Source organism: Ascidiella aspersa, chromosome 3, assembly GCF_963924565.1.
Source record: "Ascidiella aspersa chromosome 3, kaAscAspe10.2, whole genome shotgun sequence".
NCBI classification, from domain to species: Eukaryota; Metazoa; Chordata; class Ascidiacea; order Phlebobranchia; family Ascidiidae; genus Ascidiella; species Ascidiella aspersa.
Window position 1 is genome coordinate 32,422,816 of NC_139449.1, and position 17,736 is coordinate 32,440,551.

General features: G+C 34.8%; 2 protein-coding genes and 1 pseudogene across 2 annotated transcripts; all 3 read left to right on the forward strand.

Moving 5' to 3' along the window:
* Nucleotides 1–2,713: 2,713 nt before the first annotated feature.
* On the forward strand, nucleotides 2,714–14,054 carry LOC146162526 (4-galactosyl-N-acetylglucosaminide 3-alpha-L-fucosyltransferase FUT5-like). Its single transcript, XM_083385809.1, has 6 exons — nucleotides 2,714–7,770; nucleotides 8,958–9,053; nucleotides 9,829–9,936; nucleotides 11,035–11,108; nucleotides 11,441–11,557; nucleotides 11,957–14,054. Exons 1-6 carry the CDS (start codon nucleotides 7,636–7,638, stop codon nucleotides 12,720–12,722), a joined length of 1,296 nt encoding a protein of 431 aa, XP_083241935.1. The 5' UTR covers nucleotides 2,714–7,635; the 3' UTR covers nucleotides 12,723–14,054.
* Nucleotides 14,055–15,092: 1,038 nt separating this feature from the next.
* LOC146162527 (glutathione S-transferase kappa 1-like) lies at nucleotides 15,093–17,466 on the forward strand. The gene has a single exon (XM_083385814.1). The coding sequence runs from the start codon at nucleotides 16,717–16,719 to the stop codon at nucleotides 17,464–17,466; it is 750 nt and encodes a 249-aa protein (XP_083241940.1). The 5' UTR covers nucleotides 15,093–16,716.
* On the forward strand, nucleotides 15,124–15,786 carry LOC146162528 (glutathione S-transferase kappa 1 pseudogene; annotated as a pseudogene).
* Nucleotides 17,467–17,736: the final 270 nt, after the last annotated feature.

Here is a 17,736-nt window from a genome sequence, read left to right on the forward strand (position 1 = left end):
GAGGGTCCTATAAAACGCACGACGCCTTTGGATTAACAATTTCAACAAAACGGACTAAGACATACCAGAAATATAATTCAGATTCGAGCGAAATGCGAAAAGTTTTTGCATTTGCTAGGTTAAAATGGGAAAAAATAATATTTGCTGGATGATTCAATATTTTACTGACTAAGTATATAAGTAAACTAAATTCTGGCTCGTGTTATCAACATACATCATGTTTTTTACCAGGAAAATCGACCAATCAAGAAACGAGTAAACGTCACGTGATGTGGCAACGAACGATATATTTTAACACAAAGTTTGGAAGATGTGTCGCTTTTTTAATCCAGTTGTAAGATATTTTATATTTATCAAAAAAAATATTTTATAATGTTTTCACTGTTTGATTGTTTATTGCAATTAGTTTGTGACGCCTTTCTAAGGTTTCCTACTACAGCCATTAGTTTGTAGAAACTAACAAAAAAAATAAATAAATAAAAGTATTATGCACCCTACCAGTAACGATTAGGTTTATTAAAAAGTGTAAAATTGTTATCTCTAAGTCCGAATTGATTTAGTTTTCCTCGAGAATCCCACAAAAATCCAGTCACCCAAAAATCTTGCTGTTCGTCTGGGGCACTTTGAGGGTTAAACCACTGCAGCAGCTATTTCTCTTGGTTAGTTTATATTTTGCTAAATTCCTTTGAACGACTTTCTTTGATTGGATGTTAAACGAACGGACCTAAACTTGTGTGCTTTCATTTGCTTTTATTTGAATGAATTTAATCGTGCTTATTATTTAATTTGAAGTTGTGTACCTATATTTTGTCGTCCTTTAACAAAATTAATATTTAAAAAAAAATCTAATTTAAAGTTGTCCTTTATATCGCGATTTTCTGGTTGTTCGAAGCTTTTTATTACGTAGTTTAAGTTGTCAAAATAAATAATTTGGGGCCTTGGTCTTATGTCCCATGCTGGACCCGCCTTGATTGCTAGGATTTTAAGTCATAATGCCAAGCCTATGACATTGTGTTATAGTGTGGTGAGTTGCGTGTCGTGGTGTCATTGGCTTTTTCTAACCCTTTTAAAGCAGAGGCCAACTTGGGCATCGTTCCGCAAGTTTACACGAGGTAGATATTCCGTGTGTATATGATTTTATTGAATGGACCTAAGTTTATGAGTAACAAGTGGAGTAAAACTTACACCTAATTGCTCTGGTCAGCCAAACACGTACTTTATAGTTATTCGGAAGTATAGTTGCTTTCAGCAGTAAGTCAACCAACAATAGAACGAACAGATTAGTATAGTTTATGGAATGGACAAGTATTTTGAGTTACTATAGTTCTTGATTAAGTGCCTGACTTTTATTTATTTTTAGCCAACTCTATGTATAACTATTGAACGATTGCTGTAAAACTCAAAAAGATATAAACGTCTATTTTACTAGTGTTAGAATATTATAAGAATTAACATTAACAAAAACACTTTTGTCAAAGCTCTAATGTCATAAAGTTTGGTTATAAAGCTTGGTTTAAAATAATAGCCACCAATACGTAAACGGCTCTATACCAGGGGTGCTTAAACTGGGGTCCATGAAGTTCTAACTGAAATATTAGTGTATATTTCAAAAAGTAATCAATTTTTTAAAGACAACAGTTTTGATAAAAAATAAAACGCCTTTGCACTGAATGTATTTAGACTTCCGTTCACTTTAACATTTTTGACCGAAATCAGCAGGTTTATGAAGTCTATTTGTACTGTGACGTAAATATATGAAGTCATTTTTGAAAGTTTTTTGCCTACCGTGGTCCACGCGATCTCTGGAAATTTGGTTCACAAATTATACAAACTCCAAAAATCTGGACACAAAGTCTGCCTGAGACATACAAAACCATAAAAGAAAACATATATCCCCCGAAAATATTTTTTCGACATATACAATGACAATAAAAACAAGATGTCGCTCCCCCAAAATATTGTCGGTCCATATAACTATTGCCACGTAAACTAAACTTCACCGAGTTAAACAAATAGTTTGACATTATTCAGTAAACATTGGTATCAAACAAAATAAAAACCAAACATTTATATATTTTTTATAAACATGACAGTCCTAACCTAATATCGACAATGCGCTAAACACAAAATTCGTATTTTTATAATAATTGAGAATGGATCAACGGCAGTGTGGAGCCTTTTATATGTGTAGCTATTCTCATTACGGGCCTACTGTTAGCTGGTTCGATTTATTTCTACAACAGCTTGAGGAAAAACGAAATATAATCCACGGGTTGTACAAGAGAAAGTAAATATAAAATAATAAACGAACTGTGTGTGTTACTTTTTAGATGTAAATCTACGATATCATCTCTATATCAACGTTTCCCACAAAACAGACATTAATAATATGTTAATAATAAGTATTTTTCAACCACAATTTATTTATTCAATTCATTAAAATTCACAGAGAAATGTCAGCAGTAAGCAGTTTTGCGAATTGCATTTATTTAAAGGTTTACAATGTTTCACCTTGATATATACATATTATGCTCATTGGATTTGATTTAACTTTGGAACTCTTTTTATTGACGAGTTTGCCTGCTGGAGGAAAAAGGTGAGGCTGTTGTGTAGCAGCCAAGCAGAGTCGAGCGCGAACTTTACTCTGACAAAAAGAACCCGATGTTTCGCTTGGTGAATATGTTTGGCGCTCGCTCGAAAATTGGATGTTTTGTTCGCTCCTTCAGGGTTTCCAGATTGGCTTTTTTGACGCCAAATTCTACACATTTGGCCCTTTTTGAACATGGTTGGCGTCAGAAAATTCAGTTAGCTTTTGGGCTTTTTTTCTAGCTTTTTTGTAAAAGCTTGCTAATTCTAGTTAAATTACATTGAGGTCTACTTTATTGTTCGACAAAGAAAGGAAAGTGTTACCGATTTCGCAAGTTCAATATTTATTTTTCATGCCAATTACGGAATTTTCAATGTACTCGTAATTACACTGGGACTTTAAATGTATTTCATTGCTATAAACGACTTGAATAGGACAGATAAAACACACATGTAAACGCAAGTGCGAGGTTGCAAAGAAAAAAGTTAGCTTAGTCAAAATGTTGTTTAGGCTACTCGTTGTCCAAAACTATGGGCCTTACATGTTTTATTGGCACCTTTCTACTTTTTTGTTCTAAAACATTCGTTTTATAATCTGTATGGGCCCTACCTTGAGTGATTTTTAAAATAATAAATCAATACCGCAGGTCTCCACTGTCCAGATCGCAGTGTTTCTTAACCCATGATGGGTCGCCAACCTGTTGGGTTTGGTTGGTTCGCTTTTTGATTTTTTAAGATTGGCATTGGTTCTAAGCAAGATATTTTACACACTCGGGAAATCGCAAGCAATACAACGAAAGTGACTAATATTTAAATTTGAATTTTTACGTAAAGTATTGGTCGCTTAAACAGTTCCGTGAAGTGAGTTAAATTAGCTTATTCCCGGTTTATTACTTTTGGCAGGCAGCTTAAAAAAGTTGAGAAAACACCGCGATTTAGGGTGAGCTCATCAAGCCAAGTATTTTTCAATAGAAAGCTTGACAAAAAAATATTACATTTTCAGCATAAAGATCGTAGGATAACTGAGCTTTTCGAAAGATAAAAATTTTGATTTTGGTTGGTATGTTGGGAACATGTTATGTTTGTCATGTCGCCATACCACACAAGTTTGAACCTTAAAGAATATTTATTATCATACAAATTAACTTATAGTATTATTTATAGCCTTTTGATTGTTTTGAATTTATTTAAATAATGTTTGGCATTTTCTGGCTTCTTTTCGTTTACGGTTTGGCTTTTTTTCAAAATTTTAATCTGCAACCCTGCCGCTCCTGCAGACAATGACATGAGAAACTTATCTGTGAAAGACACATTTCATAATTGCCAGCCCTAACTCGCTTGTATGTTCATTCAATTTACCTTAATTGACTTTCGTACTTTCAGCTATGTCAGGATAAATGTTTAAGATTTGCTAAAACTCAGTTAAAATATATCGAATGTAGTTTGGTGTAGATTACGTTTTGTTTCTCTCTTTATTATTTATATTCGAAGTTTCTCTAAATGGAGCAATTTCTGTTCATAATTTTAATTCGTACGAAAGATCATCTAGCTATATTTGAACAGCAAAAACTTTATTTGCAAACTTTAAGTTTAAGTTCTGTGAAAGACACATTTCATAATTGCCAGCCCTAACTCGCTTGTATGTTAATTCAATTTACGTTAATTGACTTTCGTACTTTCAGCTATGTCAGGATAAATATTTAAGAGTTGTTAAAAGCTTCATACAGAATGTAGTTTGCTGTATATTACGTTTTGTGTCTCTTTAACATTTATTTATGAAGTTTGTCTAAACAGAAGCAATTTCTGTTCTTAATTTTAATTCGTACGAAAGATTTTCTGGTTATATTTGAACAGCAAAAACTTTATTTGAAAAATTAAAGTTACAATGTTGTGAGTTTCATATATAATAACTATGTAAACGGTGGGCATAAAAATGGCAAGTTTCATCATTGGCAAAAACATTTGGTAGAACGAAAATTCGCACACGGCGTGCAGATGTTTTTGACAAATGTTATTTTCTTTGGGTTAGTGCTGATTGGAGAGCGCAAATAAATAGTTAATATTAACCATATGTTTAAGCACGGCAGTCAACCACATCCCGAACTATTTATTTGACCCTATTTTTAAATGGGTGAGGTTTATGGCTTCCCTTAAATCAGGCAGACGTCAGTTAGATGACGCTATGCTTGAATGACATTGTTGTGTAGCAACCAAGCACAGCCGAACGTGACGTTTTAATGTAACAAAGAGGAATAGCATATTTTGTATGGGCTTGTCAAGGATCTATTTTTCTTTCGCCTCGCTGTCGGATATTTTGTTCAATTCGGAAGAGAATGAAATGAGAAATGTTCTGTGGAACACAAGCTCCATTTTTGCCAGCGCTAAAGCAAAAAAAACATTAAACAAAGTGTGGTGTCATCGTATAAGCGCTCAGCGATCGGTAACAATATCTCATAACACTCTCATTGTTCTGGCATTTTGTATTAGTGAAGTGGGTTTGTATTCCAATAAGTGCTAAAGAGTTGGCAAGACTGAAACAAATGATTTTTGCATATTCTTTACAAAAAAAAACGATCACAGAAAATGTATCCATTGGCTTATTTCCTCCTTTGCATCTGTAAAGTTATGGGTGAAGACATTTTGCGTGTTCCATATCTCTTTTTGCTCGCAGAAACATGTCAAGCGAAAGTGCAACCTAATATATACCCCAAAACCAACAAACCAAACTGTAATATATAATATTACAAGAATTGGTGTGGTAAAATTACCATATTTATAATGACCTAATTAACGAGCCACCATTCAAAAAAAGGCCCTAAAAAATTCCGGAACCTGTATCTGTTAAATAACCTGTTTACCGCAATTGTTGTTCTATTTGGCCAGTTTCATAATGACTAAACGGGACGCAATGTCTGACTTAATATGGCGACTGTTCAACAAAGTACGGATTGCTAAAAGAGAAACTAAATCGCTAACAGATAACGTTTTGAGTTCTTGTTGGTAAAATATTGTTGCGTGAGATAAAGCGGTTTACGACGTAACATTGAACGTTTAAGGATCCCATTAAAACCACACAACAAACTAGATTATCAATTAAATTCATTGCGTTTTCCAAAAGTTTCTTTTAGTAAAAGGAGAAAGATTTACACGTTATAAAATGAAACCAGAGTTGCGTTTCCCTAACCCTAAAGTATTTTTGTAACACATTTTTCACTGTGATGGCGACGCCGTGTGGCCTCAAATTTTACACCAAACTGACGCAACGTTGGGCTAACGCTTTTGTTAAATGTAATTGGACCCATTTTCAATTGAAAAACAATTCTAGGGCCGCTTCTGATTAACAATTTTATATTAAAAAGCCTTAAAATTATATGTTTTAACAAAAAAAAAAAACGTTCTGTTTAATCCATTACGAGACGCCGAGACATTTTTGAGTTTGGATTTGGCCCGCGACAAGGAAAATGCTGTCCTGTACTATTTTATGTTGCCATTGGATAAATGGTGTTTAGCTTTACGCCCTTCACGTAATATAAGGTTGCTGCGGTGTACGGTATGGATCTGTATAGTTTTGACTGCCACATTAGCGTGACTCAGTGCTTAGTTAAAGAGTTTTGTATTACGCGTTGGAGCGCAGCAAACGTATAAAAGCCAGGGGCGGGCCACGAGGTCATTTCAAAACTGTATTCCGTTCCCAATATAACAACGTAACTGTAAACAAAACTACATTTCTCGTTTGTTAAACTCCGTTTAAATATACCGAATATAGGAAACAGGTATGCAAACGTTTTTTGTACAATCTGCAAAAAAATGTGCTCTCTTTTTTTATTATGTGCGCGCATTTTTGAAATAAAAATAAGAAAAGAGCGCACATTTTAAGAACGGTAATGTGAGCACAATTTGATGCATCTTCCTTTAACTGTTTTTCTCTTACTCTTTATCCTTTAACTCTAACTCTGCTATACCCAACCTCTTGTTCCACTTAGGAACCTTAAATAAGTAAAAAATCGTAACATAAGTGTGGTGCCATCGTAAAAGCCAGGGCTTCTCAACCTATGGGTCGCGGTTTGGTTTGGTTGGGTCGCCGACTGCAGTAGTCACGTGTTTATACTAATTGAGATTAGTTCTGAGAATTAAATTTGGAAAAATAAGGAAGCAATGCAAATAATGTCTTATAATTTTTTTTTAAATTAAAAATTCTTTATGCTAATGCCTATTTTTTGTTCGCTTACAAGAAAAACCAATTGGGTCGCCAAAGCTTAGTCGTCATACTTGCGCCTAATATTTGGGTCGCCGCGAAAAAAGGTTGAGAAGCACTGGTATATGCGCTTGAAGCTCTATACCCCTATAGAGCTGTATCAATATCTCATAAACAGGACTTGTTCTGGCATTTTGTAGAAGTGAAGTGGGTTTCTACTCCAATAAGCGCGGAAAATAATATTTAAAAAGGGAGCTTTTTGGAGTGCGGGGTTGGTGAGACTGAAAAAAAAGATATTTGTATATTGCGTTTATAAAGTTGAAAAAAGAGGAAATTTTATTCCAATTTATTGAACCACGCATGAAAATAAGGCCTTGAAAAATACGCCTGACAAAATATACCATATCCACAACCCCGTCTAGTTTAGCTTGTTATGCAAATTAAATAAATTTGTTCCCAAATTAAATAAATTTGTTCCCAATTATCCCTTGTACCAATTGTCATTTTTGTCCCAACTGTCGGAGAACCTTCCGATATCGGATATACTGTGGCTGGTTAATTGGTTGTTTTCTGTATATTTTGAACAGAAATTTGAGGCAATATTGGTGTAACAAAATTATTTTGTATTTTTTAACTTTATGCCCAAAATATAATGTAAGATACCTTTATCGTAAAGGTAGGTCAAAACGGGATATCGGTATACGCTGGAAAACTGATATCGGCCAGTAATACTCTTTATACATTTTGCGTAACTACAAAACTAATATAATAAACAATAATAAAAAACATGATGCATTTTTTGCTTTTTTAACAGGCAGAAGCGGGAAGATATACCACGAATAGTTAATTACGCAATGCAAGTCATTTTTAGGAGGTTTCTTTTTGGTTTGGCTATAGGAGCTTTGCTTTTGATCTTTTACTACAGACATTTTACATATTTGAAAATGTCGCGACTTTCTACAATCAAACCAGCACCCAACAAGAAACTGGTACAACAAATAAAAAGTCATATTCTATCTATTTTAATATTAGTCAGTTATACTGCATATTTATCAATTTTCATAGATGTCTGTATAATAACTTGTATTTCGTAATATGGTAAGTACGTTATAACCAAAAAAAAATTATTTTCGCCATTTTCATGATATAACAAAAAAAATGCATGGCCAGTGTTCCCTCTAAGAAAAATATTACGTAAGTGCGAACCAAGTTTTACTGCGGTCACGTTCTGGCGGTGCTGCGCAACCTGGGCGAATTTTGCGCGTCGAAATTGTTTATGGGTAATAACTCCGAAAGTCGTGACGATATAGAGTTAAATTTTTTACACAATCCTTATATTGTTTACACCTTTCCAGCAAACTTACTTTTAGCGAAAAAATACTACTATTCATTTTTAATAATATTAATATTGGGCCATATTAACACCTAATTGTCGAGTTTTCGCTATTATTTTCACGATATTAACTTCAAAGCATACTCTTTACAATTAGCCATTGTTTGAAGTCAATATCAATCGGGCTATGCTTAATATGCGATCAAAAATTCATAAAACGACTGATTATACTCGTAAAGGCCAGACCATGAGAGTCACTAAATAACATGATTTATTTATTTATATTTCAAAATCCGAATAAAATTATTTTTAAAAGCTTGTTCCACTCTGTATCGTCACAACTTTCAGAGATATTATCCAAAAACAAACTCGGCGTGTCAAGTTCGCCCAGGTCACTTAATATAGCAGAGGGTACCAAACTTTTATATGAAGGGTTGGGTAACTGTAATAATTGGCTATATCATAGGCCAGTTAAAAAAAAATAAAGGGTAACTATAAAGATTTAAGATCGCGGGCCGTACATAAAATTTGGTATTGACCTTATTGAACTTGAATATCATCAAACGAAAGAAACATAGATAATTATTTATCACAATATAAAATGAAAATGTACTTTAGTTTGTCATTTTATCAAAATTTAGCTTATTTTTGCCTCAGACAAGCATTCCCTTAAATAAACTATTATTATTTTTTCAGTAGTTTGGTAACCCCTGCTTTCTAGTCAACACTGGTCATGACAAAGTAATTAAGTCAGTGACATACAGACACACAAGTTAAGAGAAATGTGGAATCATATATAGTTTGCTAGAAAAACAAATCAAAACAACGTTTTTTACTCTGTAGGAAACTTCTTCTGGGACAAAAAGCTCATCTAAAGTTGATCCAATTGATGATTTATACAACAAATTAAATCACTCTTTACGTAACGCACGTGAAAAGGTTCGTTAAACATGACATTAATGATAGCTTTAAATTGTTCTAAGCGTATTTACAATTATGTTGCGAGTGATGCTGCATAGAAACCGCGTAAAAATATCGCGCGAAGCGCCGAAAACTGCCTTGCGTTTTTTGTTTAAATAGTACTACTCACAACAGAATGGCCTTATGCAAAAAAAAAAAAAACGGCTAAAAAGTCTGAGCCGGTCTGAGATAACTAGCATGTTTTTTGGCCCAATAGTACTTGGCTTAGCATGGTCTTGTGCGCAATATATAGTTTCTTTCAAAGTAATTTTGCCAATTTTAACTATACGTAAAAAAACTATTCTGAACGAAATTTATGATATTTCTTAATTCATTTTAATGAAATAGTTTCAGCCTAAAGTCGCGTGCCTCATCGGACCCTGTAAATTTAAAGATTTGACAACTTAAAGTTTATAAAGAGGTTTTTCGATTTTGCGCGAACACCTTAATTAGCGTACTGTAGCTGGTGTTCATTAACTGAACCAGATTGTTTTAACCAGCCCAAATTGGTTTTAAAAGTAGCAAAACTTTGTCGAAAATCAGCTGAAAAATTCGCTAATCGCAAAATCGTGGACAATTTTTTTAGTTGCTTAACTACTCAATATACATACGTATTTTTTTGTAAGTCAGCATAAAAGCAGACTAAAGAGCTAAATAGTGGACAGTTTGGACCATTAAAAGTAAACAAAAAGGAAGACATTGTTGAAGTTGCGGAAACTAAGAAATAACCACGCGTGCTTTTACTTAATTTTAGCTTACCATACTGATTTGGTGGAAGACTATGGGAGACCGCCTCGTGTATCCGCTGTACGAACTGCCTTATCATTGCGGCCGCTGCGAAGTTGTCACAGATAAGTCGAAGGTAACAGGCGTATATGTTTTACATTGGTTTATTTCTTCACATAACGTCACTATCGCTGAACCTCTAAAAGCAGCAAAACATGACACTGGGTTGACAGCAAATATAACATATTTTAAGCTTCAATGAAATTGACAGATCTCCTTCAATTGCATAAGCTGGAATCAAAAAACAAGTTTTTATAGGAAGTAAGGTTGTTAATATAGTTGAAAAACGAGCCTTGAGAACCTGACATAGTTAGGTTCAACCTTACTCAGTGCTTAATTTTCAAGCCTAACACAGAAAGCTGTATTTCATTCATTACAATGCAAATTGCAAAACCGTCATGACCGTAGTAACCATATAGGTACGATGATATACGCATGAACGCTATTTGTTGCAAGCTTTTGTGTAGCTTGCATTTCCAATTTTTGTGTAGCTTACATTTTCCTTGGCTGTTCCAAGGCTGTGACAAATGTAGCTTATGTTTCACGATGATTGGAATCAGATTCCACATTTGTTTGTGACCGCAACATAACAATGTTTAACCTTCTATTTTGATATTAAGTCGCACATTAAATTCGCAGCATAAGACTTTATGTGATTAGGCTATGGCTTTAGCCCGGGGTTGTCCAACATCAGACACGCGTGCCAAATATGGCGCGCGACCTAATAAAAAATGGCACGCAAGCCCCCCAAAAATATAACGATGAATGTTGATATTATAAATTTATACTGTTTTTATTTTTTTATATAAAAGCGCTTTTAATATTAGAAAAAAAATAGTTGCTAAACTTTCACACGGCAAGAAGTTATAAGATAAAAATTAGCACGTTGGCATGTTTGAGTTGGACACCCCTGTTTTAGCCCCTTGTATACTGTGTAATGTGGTTTCCGCGACATATTCACTTTATCTTCTAAAAGTACCCAAAGAGTATTAAAATAATTTTGCATTAACTGCATTAGTATTTCGACTTTAACATATAATTGTGGTTTCTTTAATTATCCACAAAAAAATGCCTCAGAATTCTGTTCAGTTTACTTATCTTGCATCACTTAAGTATTGCAAATATTAAGCTTGTTTAACTTTTTAAAAATTAATTACAACCGTTTTTTCACCAGTTGAATCATACAACGACAAAGGCGGTAGTTTTCTATTTTGAAAAACTCACAATGAAAAGCTTCCCACCTACAAGGTATGTCACAATTTTAATGAAGCATTTGTTTTTTATTTGTGAAAAAATCTTTGGTTATTATTGGCATTACTTATTTCAATCAGCAAATAAAACGAAATAAATGATGGTATGGAGAGTTTGGTGTATGTCAATCATTTAGAATTATTCAATTAAAGCATTTTAATTTAAATCAAGTCATGTGCGTTAATGAATTAAATTAAGCCAAGTCATTTAAAACCGTCATTGACTTATGTAACGCTACATACCATGTTAACTTCTACCAAACCTTACTAATATTAAAATAATCAATGACTCAAACCACAATGTTAGCAATGTAGTTATTTTTTGTCCAGGCGTCTCGACCAGTACTATGTGTGGTTGTGCTATGAAGGACCACCTGCTCTTTACAGTTTTAGAGGACTTCGGCTTAAAGAATACGATCGTGTCTTCAACCTTACAATGACTTATAAGTAGGTTCACAAAAAATGTTTTATCTATTGCCAACAGAATTTATACATTGTAAATATTTTTTAGTTACCAAAATATAGAAAAAAAAACAATCCCCTTAAGTGACCGCAGTCTATTTATCATCAAACAACGCCCTGGCCCTGTGTAAATTTGCTTTTAAATGTATGTACGATGAAAAAAATAGCAATCTGTTTATGCGTATCTGTTTTAACCAAGATATTAATTATATATGTTACTAAAAATATTTAAATAATAACGTTTACGGCTATTGAACGTGTGGCGTAAAGTTAAACGTCGGGGGAAATAGTATACCGGTATGTGATATCTGAATCACGATTTAATTAATAATATGCAAAGATTCTTCAAGATGACTCGCCCTAATGACAATTTATTTTGTCTAGGGACAACTCCGATATTTCAGCCTCTTACGGAAATGCAGGAAAGGCGTACAAAAATGTAGGGAAGGCGTACACAAAGCTTGCGAACGTAACGTTGCCACTGAATGATAGTCAGTTAAACAGCATACTAAAGGCAAAGACAGCGCTCGCTCTTTGGGTCGTAACTAATTGTGACTGGACAAAGGGTGCAAAGGAGAGAATGCGTTATATCAAGGAGATGAAACAACACGGACTCAACATCGAGTTGTCGGGACAATGCTTTAAAGACAAGCGAGCCAGTTACGATTTCTCCAAGTACAAGTTCTACATGGCGTTTGAGAACTCCTGGCACTGTCGGGATTACATTACCGAAAAATTCTGGGACAACTCGATCGGTCACGGAACCATTCCTGTAGTTGCCGGGGCTCCGCGGGAGGATTACGAAAAAGTCGCCCCTCCGAACTCGTTTATATATGCGTTTGACTTCGACACGCCCCGCGCCCTTGTGGAATACCTCAACTACCTCGACAAGAACGACACCGCTTACCTGGAGTACTTTCAATGGATGAAGATGGACCTAAAGGAGATGCCTCAGTACAGAAGGGAGATCGAATGGTGCCAGCTGTGTCGCGTCCTGCACGGAATTAACATCGACAACATATACAACCCGGAATACAGCAGTCGCCTCAAGGACATCCCGATGTTTGATCGTCCAAACCGAACCCGGATTGTTAATTCGCTTAACGGGCGATTTTTTCAGCCGGATGATGCGACGTGTTTGATGCCTTGACGGCAGCGGAACTAATGGATGCTAGCTTGGTGTGTGCCACGTGAATGACAAAGCCACGCGAATGCTCACGGTTAAAAGTGCTCTGAATTTATTTACGAAATATTGCAGGCCCTATGTTCGATATTTCATACTGTAGGTCTATATAAATATCACCGTTTTGTCACATTTCATCATTTTAAGTAATCTACAAGTAAACCACATAGTTTGGGAAAAACAACAAAGTGAACCTCGCCGATTTACAATCGTAACTTTACGAAAAAGGATTTGTTATTATGATTCTAGAACAATTGATCAAAGTATTGGATTAAGTATAGGCCTATATATATTTTTTTAAAGCATCTTATGACGAAACGTTTTTTTCAATGGGTATAGAAGGGCGTATCTTTATGGAATCCAAAGCAATTGGCAGCAGGTTTTGCTTTGTATATTATGTATTTTACTTTACTTATAGGAACTGACGATGCCAGTATAGACGAAATATATATTCCTTTTGAAAAAATGTCTGATCCTGATTTTACTCTGGTTTTTAAACTTTGAGTTTTATTGTTTCAATGGGCAACATTTTTCTGTCTTTCGCTTAAAATTGCATTATAAAAGCAGCTTGTGAATACAGATGTCGTATTAGAAGTGGTATATATCAAGGGTTCTTAAATGAAGGGGCCAAAACACACTTAATAAAAAAACTTAAAAACTTAGGTATTTAATTTTAGGTTGTGCCAACACGAATATTTTTTTAAATTACATTTTTTTTTGTCCTGTGAAACACTTTATTTTATGCCTTACCGTACACCTATTATCTATTCTATTCAGTGACATGAATTCATTTTTCCGTTACTTATTTAGTTACACTGACCTGAATGTGGCAGGATATTTATTATACGCAGGTTTAGGTGGATCTTTTTTTAGAGGCTAGTGGAGAACCTGCTATTTATGCTAATTTACTTGTAGGCTATTCCCAAAGAATTGTATTCCCAATCTAAAGTTTAGCTATAGCTCAATCAAGGTTCTTATCGGGATACGACCAAACCTTTGGGGTTGGACGAAGCTGTTACAGGGTTTCGGCAACGTCTTCTGAAAAAATACAATACGGCTTACCTAAAGTTATATTTAAAGGTTTGTACCGTATTCTAAAAATTAAATTTTGTTTTAGGCCATGCTCACCCCAAACAAACATATCTTTTTGCCATATTAAATATCTAAATATAATTTTCCGTCGAGTGAACTTTTATCCCGTTTTCTATGTTTTTTTCCGTTATAACGAAATCTATTCAGTCAAATATGGAACTGCAGATAAACCAATTGGTCCTACGGCTACGTCTACTGTTAAAACATACTTGCTTTAAGTAGCAGGTACGTGTCCGAAACTAATTATTTGGCAAACAATTTTTTACCTGGCTAAGGTGCTGTTTATTCGACTAATCGCCATTTGATATAATAAACATTATTTCTTTAAAAAGGTTTCATATTTTGCTACATTTACAACATAAATGCATTTTTTACGTTTTGCGCGAATCTGAGTTAGGTTTTGAGTAGCGGTGCAGGGTTAAAACTGAATTTGTTTTGGAGCTGATGCGGTTTTCTGCTAAGGTTGCGCGTTCCAACAGCTTAGCCACAGCAAAGTTATTTGAGTTTATTGAATAACATCAGAACGGCAATCAATTTACAGGAATAGCTTAAAGTCCATTGTACAATACTAACGGTCCTGCATAATAACTTCTGTTCGTTACATTATTTTAGTTGAATGAGTTAAGCCATTTGTCCAGCTGAGTTGAGTTCAGTTACGTTCAGTTAATTAAATAAGACCGTTTTCGCTAAATCTGGTTTGTGTTTTGTACACATCGCTTTGCCATATAATTTTTTTAGCAGAGACGCGTTAACTTAACGGCCTGAAAATAACATCTTCGTGTTAGGTAGCCTACTTAACGCGGCCAAATTTATCGTGACAGGACTGCGACAAAGAAATAATAATACAGCGGTATGCCTGTTTTGTTGAAATCAGATTAGCAGATTGTGTCGTGTGCCTCATCGCACCCTCGAAACTGAAATTTTGGTCAACTTAAACTGTAGGTACAAATCAATCCTTCACGCGAGACGCGAGCGTCTTCCGTCTTTTTAATATAAAAAACACGTCATGTTTTGTAGCTTTATGACATCCCCGATCTGGAATTTGTCAATGCAACCGCAGTAAATTTGTCCGGGATTTCGCATTAGAGATATCATTTAACAGCATTTCTTTTTTGCAAAGAGGCAGATTGACCTTTGGAGCGTGTAAAATGCAACATCAGTATATGCTGAGTCACGCTAAAATACTGACAACAACGTTTTACAAACTTCACATTGTTTTCTTGCGCGCGTTTTATAAGGAAAGAGTTGTTTTGCTTTTGGTAAGCTGGAATTTAGAATGAGTGTAAAGGTGGAATTTTTTTACGACGTTCTTTCGCCGTACTCTTACCTGGCGTACGAGATTATAACGAGATGCAGCAAGAAATGGAGCAACATGGATTTGCAATTGCGACCGGTTATAATATCTGGCGTAATGCAGGCCGCTGGCAACATCTCGCCTGGAGCGAATCCAACAAAAGGTAAATACATGACTAAAGACCTCATTCGACTATCCAAGTATTACGACATTCCGTTTCGTTTTCCCAAGAATACAATGAAGGTTTTGATGAGAGGTTCGACTTTGGCGCAAAGCTTGCTGATCGCTGTTAGCCTTGATTTGCCCCAAAACTTGGACAGACTGACCCGTGAGTTGTTTCGCTGCATGTGGGTCACCGATGAAGATGTTACTTCAGTCCAGACCCTTTCTAATGCTTGCTTAAGGGCCGGTTTGAGTTACGAAGAAATTGGCCGTTTGCTGAAATTAAGTGAGTCCGATAAAGTTAAAGACGAACTAGACAAGGCTACCCAAAGGGCGCATGACTTTGGAGCATTTGGTTTGCCCTCCTTTGTTGCGCTTCTTGACTCTGGCGCCCAAATGTTCTTTGGTACCGATAGAATTTTTATGCTAGGCATTCAACTTAATCAAAGTTTTGATTGGCCAATGATTGGATCGAAATTGTAAAATGCAAGTTACTTGTATCCAATTAGCATTTGTTATTTTTAATTCAGTGTGTTTTGAAGTTTTAATTATCCTACTGAATATAATTTTTATTTACATGTAGGGGTAAAACTTGATAGGTGAAAATTTTCTTTTCTTTAAACTGCCTCATGTTTGTTCATAATTGTTGTAAAGATTGAAATGAACCAGTCCAAATTGTAACATGAAAGTTACTTGTACCCAATCAGTATTTTTTTTTATTTTAGTGTGTTTTGAAGATTTAATTAACCTACTAAATATAACTTTTATTTACATTTAGGGGTAAAACTTGATTGGCAATAAAAAGTATTATTTTCTTTAAACTTCCTCATGTTTATTATATGGGCCGAAGATATATTTTCGGGCCATATCTTGTTTTTGCCGTTATTCTTTTTTGGTTGCTGTGGTAGGTTTCAGACCGATTTTTGTCCGAAGCTTTACAGAAAAAGTATATATCGTAGAACTTCAAAATTTTCAGACATGACATAGAAATATATGTAGGTCCGTTTAAGAGCTAAAAGTCCGCCCCTAGGTGCCTCTAATAGGGCGACAAAAAAACAATAGTGTTATGTCATCGTTTTATCTTTCGGCTATCTTCTATCTAGTTCATTTTATTATTCTTTTTGCAGATGGTATTAATGCTTAAAGCCGTATGCTATTAAAATTATGATAGTAATCCTCTTATTTGGAGCCACTCATTTATTGCATTTTGAAGGTTATCATTTGTTTTGCCATTTATTTGTTATAAGATTACTAAAATATTTTTTTGGCCAACTTTTGTTCACCTTTAATGTTATTTTTTGTAGATGATTTTTTTTTATAATTTGTTGCAATAAATGAGTAATTTATATATCTGATTATAAATGCACTTATAGTGAAAATACTCTTTAAGATTTTTTAATACTGATTTTTATTATGCAAAATTGCCTGTATGTTTACTTTAATTGTACAATGCTAAAACAGACTTATTTAGGAAAAATGCAATCTGCTAGAAAAGTTTCTGTTGACTTATTTTACGACGTTTTGTCTCCGTATTCCTACCTCGGCTATGAATTGCTATCACGATGCGACCGCAAATGGAGCAACATGGATTTAAAACTTAAACCGGTGTGGATTGCTGGCATTATGGGGGCAAGCAACAACAAACCACCTGGTTCGGTGCCAGCTAAAGCAAATTACATGACCAAAGACCTTATTTCACTGGCGAAATACTACGACATGCCATTTCGATTTCCGGCCGATGTTGGGCAGGTTATGTTTGTAAAAGGATCTTTGACAACACAGCGCCTTCTTACTGCTGTCAACATGAAGTGCCCGGAGAATTTGGACAGGGTATCAAGGGAGTTGTTTGCTCGTATTTGGGTTAGGGACGAAGATATAACCACCCCTGAGAGCTTGTTAGCAGCTTGCTTGAAATCAGGTTTAGGTAAAAGTGAGGCCAACGAACTGGTGACGTCCATTAAATCGGACGAGGTTAAATCGAAACTGAAAGAGGCAACGCAGGCTGCAATCGATCGTGGAGCTTTTGGAGTACCTACTTTTGTAGCACATTTCGATTCTGGACCTGAAATGTTCTTTGGTACTGACCGAATATTTATGCTTGCACATAAGCTCAATCAAAAGTATTATGGCCCTTTCAATGAACTCAACCAATCAAAGATTTAGTTTTTAATTGTTTAAAAGACATTTTGAAACAGTGTTCAATTCCTATGTGTCAATTGTTTTAAGCTAAGGTTTACCATTGACGTTGTAAAATACTGTAAAATAATTGTAAAGACTGTTCCCACGTTTTAATCACTTCAGTAAATTAAATGTGTTTAATAATGTTTCAATTTTTTCTAAATTTTTGTCTTGTATTAATTTTATCATTTACTTTACTTCAATACATGAATAATATATTCGTCAAATAAAGTTTATGGTTTTACTTCAATATAA